The sequence below is a fragment of the Amphiura filiformis genome, chromosome 14 (assembly GCF_039555335.1).
Source record: "Amphiura filiformis chromosome 14, Afil_fr2py, whole genome shotgun sequence".
Taxonomy (NCBI): domain Eukaryota; kingdom Metazoa; phylum Echinodermata; class Ophiuroidea; order Amphilepidida; family Amphiuridae; genus Amphiura; species Amphiura filiformis.
In genome coordinates this window covers 51842044-51852571 of record NC_092641.1, presented here as the reverse complement: position 1 = coordinate 51852571, position 10528 = coordinate 51842044, and the positions used below count along the sequence as shown (strand labels likewise).

General features: G+C 37.9%; 1 protein-coding gene across 1 annotated transcript in view; it reads right to left on the bottom strand.

Moving 5' to 3' along the window:
* Positions 1-10528, bottom strand: part of LOC140170280 (glycerol kinase-like) — a 74617-nt gene that overhangs the window by 45630 nt on the left and 18459 nt on the right. Inside the window, exons 7-9 of the mRNA XM_072193648.1 lie at positions 9884-9986; positions 8922-8989; positions 7383-7506 (exon numbers count right to left, since the gene is read on the bottom strand). Coding sequence (XP_072049749.1) covers positions 7383-7506; positions 8922-8989; positions 9884-9986 — 295 coding nt within the window. The remainder of the gene's footprint in view (positions 1-7382; positions 7507-8921; positions 8990-9883; positions 9987-10528) is intronic.

Genomic DNA, 10528 nt, shown 5'->3' with positions numbered 1-10528 from the left:
TATTCTCAGCAGGGATCAATCTTTAACCTCTGCAGGGACCAGGGGATATTAAACTTATCTGACTTGCCATTTTCTCTCGCTCTTACTCGCCCATTTTTAACTTGCCAATAACTGTCCCTTACCCTGTTAAGCTACATGTATGACTTTTGTACATGTATGTACCCATTTTACAGACTATGAATTATAGTAATAAATAAATAATAAATAACCTAGAAGAGAGGGATGTGGTGTAGGTTATACATGTACCTGTATGTATTAAACAGTGGACAATAATTAGATAATGTTAATTTTCAATTTTAGTGATCCTAGCATCCTCTTTTTATATCATTTTTAGGTAGATATCCCCCAAAAAAGGTTATTCCCAAAATTGCAGTTGATTCCGATTTTGCATTTGCGAGGTATGCATGATTATTTGTTGTAATTTTGTTCTGGTGTACCAGAACATAATTCAAATTTCATGATATTTCTGCTGAACAAATTAATCTGCAAGAAATTCTTTGTACATAAACATATTGTTGCCAGAGGTTTCCAGTGGTATAAAAATCTTTTTTGAGAAAAGTGGGGGGTATGATGCTGTGGATCACAATCACAAAATGCCTTACTTCCAAAAGCAGCAATTTCAACTGCACTGACTACGGAGCCCCAAAGTGACATGGAAGAAAAAAATCGAGGTCCGGCTTAGTAACTTGGGTCCAAGATAGTAACTTTCGGGTCCAAGAGTAACTTCGGGTCCGAGATAGTAAATTGGGGCCCTGACTAGTAGTTTGGGGACCCCGAGTTACTATTTCGGGGCACGAGTTACTATCTTGGGCACGAGTTACTAAGTTGGGCCCCGAGTTACTATCTTAGACCCCGAGTTACTAAGTCGGGCCTCAATTACTATCTTGGACCCCGAGTTACTATCTCAAGGCTATCTCAGACCCCGTTTTTTCTTCCATGTCACTTGAGGGCTCTGTATAAATCAGCACAGTCGAAACCTAGATTTCGCCTTGGTTTGCAAGAATCAAAATCCATCCTAGTCACTGCACTTACTGTATGATACAAAATCTTACAAGAATCATTACGAGAATCGATTCTGTGATGCTCGTTGAAATCTAGGCCCTGACAGTGATGAGTGATGTACAATTTCATGAAAAGGTGTTCAGAATTGGCTAGGCCTCTTTGGTCATAGTTTATTAGGGTTGCAGATTGGACAAAAGTTGGGGACGTGGCAACTTTCAAAAATAAGTAAACTGAGTAATCTGGATATCAGGTACTTCATGTTAAAAGCAGTTTTATTTCCTCCAATTTTTTATTGATTTTTTATTAATGCAACTTTTCTTAGTGTATTTTTCAATTAAAATAAATTGATGTTTGTTTAAACATTATTGACCATATCAAGTTGTTATCCTTTTTGTATCAGTCATGTGTTAGAAAAATAAAATGAAAAGAAATATAACATGTGCCGGTATCTGTGTGTTTTCAGGACTAATCAATATTTGATGTATTCGGTGATATGTTTTCCAGTAAAAAACACAAACTTGTAAATTTTTTATGTTAGAATTTATAAAATGAAACACAATTTTTCATTAAAAGAATTAAAATGTGCATGCCTTCTGGTACATCTTACCCCGGACTTTTACCCTCAATTTTGTTACCCCGGCCTCCGCTATTAAGGACTGGTTTTATTCCCTTTTAGAACCCAATATTTTTGATCCCCACATTTTACACCCCCACCAAAGAAGTCATGAACACTCCCCTAAGAACATAAGGCCATGAAGGCGTGTTTACATGAAAAACTCGGCCAAAAAAGAAAAACATTTTCAAATGTCAAAATATTTGTATTTTTTTTTAAAGTTCAAAGTTGAATTTATTTATTAAAACGTTGAATGCCCTTTATATAAACCCGATTTTTTTGCGGTTGCTTTTGAGAAATCTTAATGAAGGCATAGGGAGCTATAGGGCAAAATTCTGCAATCCGTTTTGTTGAAATATTTAGAGACTGATATGAAACAACATCCCTGGACCCTGGTTGAAAGTAGTAGGACTACAGCGTGATTTTTTTCTGGGTTTTGGGGAATCAGTTAAAGTGAAAGTCGAGAGAAGAGCATTTTGTGATTGGTTTTCTTTTTAACCAAAAAGTAAAAAATTAATTTTGCAAAAGTATAAAAAGAAAGTCCCCAAATATCACAATTTGTGAGCGTAACAAGCCAAAATTCAAGTTTTTAACTTTTGGTCTAAATAAGAAGGTCCAAATCCGGGGTCCAAATTTTAGGAAGAAAGTCCACTTTTCACAACCCCCCCTTGGAAAAAGGTCTACTAATAATGGTAATAAGAAGAATATTAATAAGAATGATAATGATTTGTGGCAATGAAAGTAAATTGAAAACAAAATATTAAACTTAAAACTTAAACTGTTGCTTTTCCAAAAATCCCCGCAAAAATCAATTAATGCTGTCTATACACGCTGGCTGCAGTTATGATTGTCCAGATTTCGACAATATGCAAGCTATGCGCAAACTCATTACTTATTCATGACATAGTCTCCTCAACCCGGGCCTCAGCTGCAATGGTTTGAGCGGAACAAAACTGGCGGTGTTGGAGACTATGAGAAAAAGTTTCCTACTGCACATGCTCGTGGAGCCAGAATTCTGGCTCCAGGAAAAAAGTGCACCAAAATTTTTCATGTTATTGCAATTCAGGCCCTGAATAAGGCAACGTGAAGGATTGTGGGTAATATAAAGACGCCGCAATTCTGGGCCTGGAAGGATTCAGGCTAGGCGGCCCATTCGCATGGCAGATTCCTCCTAGTTTTTTCGTTAGCCAATGAGAGGAAGCCTTTTTTGGAGAGATTGGCTTTGTCTTCTTTTCAAATATCACAACGCATTCAGCTCTCATCCGACTAGGATCGAAATTTAATTTTCCCACCCGCCACTCCCATAAGCGGTTGAGGAAAAATATGAATTGGTTGTAAAGCCAAAAATATCAATAAAAATTTTGTCTTTAAATGATATATTGTGTTTATGGAGTAAAAGAAATATTGCAGCATGAAGAAAACATTCATGCTTTCATAAAAATCAATTGTTTTCGATACAAATGTTGCCAATCAATTGAGTAATTACAAATATTATTTAGAAATGCATAAGTCGTAGGCATCTCTCCTACAAGAACGCTTTTGAATATCTCGCAAGTGCCAACCAAGGAAAGGCAGAAAAGGAATGAGCATATACAATGTTTGATATATATGATATGCATACTATTGTGTTAGAGGGTGATGGCGGATCATTTTCAACATTCCATATAAAAATTACTCAAATTATAGCCTTATAAGGCGCCCTTGCTTGTTAAGTATAGTAATTAATCAATAATGATTATCTTTATATCTATATCTATATATAGGTTATTTTCCTACAAAGCTACAAGGATGCTCGGGAACATCTCGCGGGCTCCAGCAAAGGAAAAGAACAAATCTTGAATTTAAATATGCTTCTAAGGCTTCAGCGTTTTGCTTTTAAAGGTCCTTGCTTGTAAGCAGTTTCCCTTACAATATGTAGCGTAACTCACCCTATCAGCTTTTGCTCAACATTTTTTGCTTGTAAGCAGCTTCCCTTACAATATATAGCGTAATTCACCCTATTCAAATCATATTATGTGCCCCTTTTTAGGTACCTCATCTGGAAGGCTATTGGCCTGCGTAGCATCACACAGTTCCGTTGCTTTTATTTACCGGTATTCCATATATTTCTATTTTCCCAATTTTGCATCTTTTGTATGCTTAACGCTTGCTGAAGCCTTAGCCATTTTGCTTTTTATATATACGATGAATTGTTGTTGTCTTTAATATTATTTACATGTAAAGGATTTTTGCAATTGGCAAATAAATGCCTGATCCTAGCGGAGGGCTGATGTGTGGCAAAATGTGATATTTTTCCCGTCTCTCCTTTCTTGGTCTTTGGGTAAAGCCTGTTTTCCAACAAACAGTTTAATTGTCCCAAATGGATAACAAACAAAAATGAGCTTTATCAACACAAAAACCATCATTAATCAAATTTACTATGACTCTTTTGCCAAATTATTTGAGAAACAGACAAAAAGTATGAGAACTGGTTTTTTTTTTTCCTAATCAAATTCTTAACATACTTAGATACATGATTTCTTGAATGTCATTCATTCTGCATCTTTTCACATTGGTAACATTGTTAGAATCCGGCGATATCTTAGTTATCGCGCAACTGAACAAATAGTACATTCATTTATAACTTCTCGCTTGGATAACTGCAACTCTCTTCTTTATGGCTTGTCACATGATCAACTAAACTAGCTCCAGTGTCTTCAAAATACAGTTACACCGGTCATCACATTAACAAAGACATTTTGCCACATCACCCCTGTCTTGAAAGAATTACATTGGCTTCCTGTCACCCATAGAATTGTCTTCAAATTAATGCTTATTGTCTTAAAATGTACCTGATTACTATTATCAAATTTAAGTATTTCTTGGCCAAACTGGAACACTTTGAATGCTAGTGGCTCCGCGAAACACACACAAATATAGCGCGGTACAGAAGAAAGTATACACGCGCCTTACACTGCGTACATGCTTAGTACACTAAGGTGTATAATAGGATCCTACTGAATAGAATTAGGGACCATGTTGATCCTGTAATAAGAAGTAACCAGGCCGGGTTTAGACCAGGCAGAAGCTGTGCACAGCCAACGCATATCCTCCGTATTATCATGGAGGCTTTCCATAGTTACCAACTTCCACTAACTATAACATTCATTGACTTCAAGAAAGCCTTTGATTCAATCAACAGGAAGATGATGTTTTCTGTTTTGCGGCACTATGGTATCCCAGAGAGCATCTTAAAGGCAATACGTGTACTGTATACAAATTCGCAAAGTGCCGTATTGGTAGATGGCAACATCTCGGATCCCTTCCTAGTGACTACTGGAGTATTGCAGGGGATGTTCTAGCCCCATTCCTATTCATTGTTCTCATCGACTATTTGATGACGATGGCTACCGAGGGGACTGACAGTGGTGTTGAAACACACCCGCGTCGCTCCAGGCGTTATCCTGCCAAGGTGTTGAACGACTTGGATTTCGCTGACGATATTGCCTTACTTGAATCTTCCATCCCGCGGGCACAGGCACAGCTGACCAGAACAGCGGCGGCAGCAGAAAGCCTGGGTCTTGTCATCAGTGTTCCCAAAACTGAGTACATGACCATCAACTGCAATCCTCATCCACCACTCCAAGTATACGGAGAACCCATCAAGTATGTCACTGATTTCAAATATCTTGGTTCCATGATGGGCTCTAGCACCAGTGACCTCTCCCGACGGAAGGCGCTTGCTTGGTATGCATTTTGGAAACTGGAGCACCTGTGGAGAAGTCCAACAATCACTGTTGCAACAAAAGTCAAGCTGTTTCACACCACTTGTGTTACAGTATTGCTCTATGGCTGCGAGTCCTGGGTGATATCTACTGACATGGAAAATAAGATCAACGCTTTTGGTACATCATGTTACAGGATAATGCTGAACATCAAGCGCACTGACCATGTTAGTAATGAAAGGGTCTATACCATCACCAACACTGTGCCTCTTATCAACTCTGTCAGATCACGACAACTACGATTCCTGGGACATATCCTGAGGATGCAGGAAGATGAACCATGCAGAAGATATGCTCTCTACACCCCATTACATGGTAAAAGAAGACCTGGAAGGCAAAGAACATCCTACTTGTCTTATGTGCAAAAACTGTTGGGGGATTTTGACAACTTTCTACTGCCAGATGCCATTGCCACTTTGGCTTCAGATCGTAGTACTTGGAGAAACTTTGTAGTCGCCTGCTTCGCAGCCGAACTAAATGAAATGAAAAAATGAAAAACACTACATGGACACAATGTGCATGTTCCAGTTTGGCCAAGAAATACTTAATTTGATTATAGTCTTTATATAACTGTACCAGGGACGGATTTAAGCAGTGGCCCGGTGGCCCGGGGCCAGTGGATTTTGCGTTGGGCCAGTAAACTTCCAACAACACTGGCCGGCGGGCCACTAGATTTTGAGCCAACACATTATGAGACAAGATATAATCAGTCATGGACATTATTTACACAGTTTCTGCTCTGCCTGTCACCTGTAATTTATATCTTTATTCAATGATTTTTCGTATATTTATATTCTTATTATTGCATTGCTAGCAAGTTGGAAATATACCGCTTTTTACGCCGATAGTAGGCCTACGTAGCCTACTACTTCTAAGCTCTTTCGTGCTTTATCTGATGATGATAGCGATACCACAAATACCGCATATTTGGAACTAAAAAAGGCAGGACCAGTGGCGTAACTACCCCGGGCGCCACCCTTAATTAGGAGGCGCCAAATTGACCAATTCAGCATCGATTCTGTGCCCCTCCAAGCGATGAAAGTCAAAATTTTCGCGCGCTTCAGATGCATTTCAGGACAAAATCAATTGAAAGAACATTTTAAGACCGATATTCAACATCTAGTAACCAAAATTAATTAGTGTATAGACCTTATTGTCCAAATTTGCACGCGCTCCGCACACAATTGTTTCAAGAAGGGGGGAGCACTATGTATCCTTAGCCCCTGTGCTACGCCACTGCCCGCGTCTAAGATATCCTTGGGTGGGGGGTAGGGGCGCCAATTTCGTATTATAATACACATTTTTATGGCATATGATTAAAATTGATATAGATTTTTCCCCTAAAACACCAAGAAAAAAATTAGGGTTTTTTTTTTGCAGTAGAATATATTGAAAAAGCTGGGCCAGTAAATTTATTGCAGGTCCACTAGATCTGCCATTTCACTGGCCCGGGGGCCTGTAGAAAACTGAAACCTAAGTCTGTCCCTGAACTGTACTATTGAAAACTTACAATCCATCACACAGTTTGCGCTCAAAATCAAAATCACTTCTCTATGAACCAAAATCAAAACATAAATGGGGTTGCTGATCATCTTTTGCAGTTGCAGTACCGCATTTATGGAATTCACTTCCTGAGCATAAAAATCCGCCAAAACTGTTGAAGACTTTTGTGAAGATTATCATTCCTCCAGGTAGTAAACAGTATAATATTTTGAACTACAATCTAGGCAATTGGACTTGAACAGTTCAACGATCAGGAAGATACCTCTCAGGTTGAATTCAAAGGTGACCTGTGATACAATAACATCCGCTTCACAGGTCACTGAACTTTTACCGCCAGAAGATCAATTGGGCCGATGATGCGTTCAGGATCGAACGTGAAAATTTTCCAAAAACGTAAGTCCAGTTACCTAGATTGTAGTTCAAAATATTATAAAACTGATGAAAGTTTTAAAAAGGCACTTAAAACACTCTTTCAATTTAAAGCAAGCACATGTACCTACCTCTAATGCGTACACAGTGGGTGCATCTTTTCCTAATTTATAAGCAACTGTTGTCAACAAACCATTCTTGGAGAAAATTGCTTCTTCACCAGTGTTATATAATAAGAAACATCCAGTTCCATATCTAAGAAATACAAAGGAAAATGAAAAAAAAAATTAACTATGGGAAAATTTGTCCTGAACTAGGAAATAGTGAATCAAATAGGGTTTCTCTGCAATTTGAGGTCAGAATTTGAGCTGTTATTGTTGCTTATGTCGACTCTTGTAGTCGGACTCCCATAATGGCTCTCCAAACTGCTCTGTCAAGCATACAATTCTTGATGTCTGGGCCTGTTAAACCTGTATCATCTGCCAACATCTTGATATAATCCTTCTTGGGTGCACCTCTTGTTCGCTTTCCATGCTTGGGCTGCCACATAAGCACACTTGAAGCTGCTTCCTCTTCGCTTCTTGCACAGTGCCCTGCAAACTTTAACCTTCTAATCCTGAGCATCTCAGAGATTGGTGACAGATTCCCATATAGTTCTTTGTTGGTGGTGTAAGTTTGCCATGAGATATCTAGTGCCTTCCGCAAGAGACGGGTATAGCAGCCATCCATAGCTTTTCTCATTTTGGTTGTTATTGTCCATGTTTCAGCGCCATATGTTAGTACCGATTCTACAGTGGTGGTAAACAACTTGATCTTTAGATCTCTTGGTAGATTACTTTTCCAGATCTTGTCCATGCTGTTGCATGCTTTCCAAGCAAGTGCCTTTCTGATGTTGAAGTCCTTCTCACTACTGGCAGTCCATGCACCTAGATACTTGAAGTCTTGTACTATCTCCAATTCGCTTCCGTCCAGTGTTTTTATTGAAGACGGAGTTTCCTTGTACAACATTGCCTTGTTATTGTTGAATGGAGGCTATTACTATGCCATTGGGATATCATTATTATACCATTTGGGCTTAAATTCTCAGTGTTATTAAAACAAAAGTGAGCCCTGTTACTGTAATCCTATTTTGTACAAGTGATTCCTGGTCACAACTAAATTCAGGTGAACCATGATTCACTTTTTCCTCAAACTAGAGTCCTGGTAGAAAAGCTCTTATTTTCATCTTTGGGTGACACTATATATATGAAGCTAGCAAGTATAATATTACAACAATTTATACTACTACTACTACTACTACAAAGTTCTTAGGCGCAATTCGCAAAGAAAGCATCGTTGCGCTTACAGTAAAAAACAAATACATAAGAAAACCAGTTCAGAATAAAACAGTTCAGAATAAATAAGTTTTTAGTCTCTGTTTGAAAAGAGTGACCGATGGCGAAAGTCTGATTTCTGTTGGTAATGAGTTCCAGCGCTTAACACCAGCTACAGGAAACGAGCGATCACCGGCGACACTGATGGATCTATCAGCCAGGAGACGCGTGGTGTCATTACTTGATCTGAGAGTCCTTTGAGGAATATAAGGAGTCAGTTTTATAACTTGTTTTACATCTAACTTCTGTACTCTTGAATTATACTGTACCACAAGTTTTCCAACCACCCTGACTTACGTATTCTTGGCCATTCCTGTCTTAAAGCAAGTTTGACCAACCAAGGCAGCTTGTTGATCTCCTAAAATCTAATGCAATAGAAATTCGAAAAGAACAAAATAATAAATAGTTAGTACATGCTTCACAAGAAATATTTCTAATCACTGATATCTTAAAATAACAAACTCCTTTTAAAACCAGGGGATAGAGAAAATTTGTAATTTAGAATGATTGTAATTTAAACTTATATATTATCAACTCATACCTAATAAAAAACATCAGAAAATATTGGTAAGGCCAGATACCCAAATACTAATAACTTACTCGATAAAGTTTACTTGAGAAGGTGAAAGCATAATGGAAGTTTGGCAAGTGTCAATATTCACTTCAATAATGTCTACTTTCATCTCGCTCTATTATATAAACGTTGCACTATTTTCATATGCATGCTGTTTGTCTCAATGCCTTCTCGGAGCATACATGTATATAATGTATTATTTTGTGAAACCACTCAAAACTTGTTTCCTGGGAAAGTAATTCAGATGACCATATCAGTCATACCTGATGAAGTCCTCCAGTGTGTAGAACGAAATATTTTAGTGAGTAAAAAATCACTTAGTTTTGTCAAACGAAAATCCAAACTGTTTTTTGACTTCTTTGTTCATCTTCTCTCCTTTTCCTTTTCTTCATTAACTTCCGATAGCAAAAAAATATGGGCAGTGAAATCAAATCAAACAAAAATCCAAACTGTTTATTGATTTCTTTGTTCATCTTCTCTCCTTTTTCTTTTCTTCTTTAACTTCCGATAGCAAAAAAACATGGGCAGTGAATGTTCCTACCACTGAAATAATCAACTTTTCTTGGTTTTTCCTAGAGGTAGAAGAAAATGATACTAAAACAACTCATGTTCTACAGCTGTCAGAAAAAATAGATAGACAAACAAAGAAATCCAATTGCAATAACTCAAGAATACCAGTACTCACCCCAGCAATAGGTACGCCAGCTAAGACTCCTTTGTTCATGTTACCGTAAACCTCTGCTGAGCTACGTATTTCAGGCAAAACATGCTTGGGAATGTCAAAGAAGCTGAAAAACAGAAAATGTTTTGAAATTATTTAGGCTAAATAAAATAAGGTGGTTCTTGAACCACAAATCTTGCCTGGTTTTGTGATTACCTGTGGGCACAAAGCTTTATTGACCAGCATGAAAAGAGCATGTTGTCCACTATAATTTTCTTTAAATTTTGTATACGTAAAGGGGTGTTACCCAATCGACAGCCTCATCAACCCCATTTTCTTCACAAGCTCATAATATGTGACATGATCAAGGGAATGAATCTAAAGAGGACATTTAGAGCATTGAGAAACTGAAAATCCCATGCAAAGTTACGTCAAATTATCAATCCCTGAAAACAATTCCACACAAAAGAACTCCACTTTCTTGGCCAATATCTCAAAATCAATATACGACTCAGTTCCATTGATCATGTCACATATTTACTCATTATATTCACTCATTACCCAGCAATAATGTGTGAAAGATTCAAGGATGGTGTGCCGAGTTCCCGCTGGAGTCAACAGTAGACTGCTGCTCATCTACCCTCAGTATTTTTTGAAGATTTGCTTGTA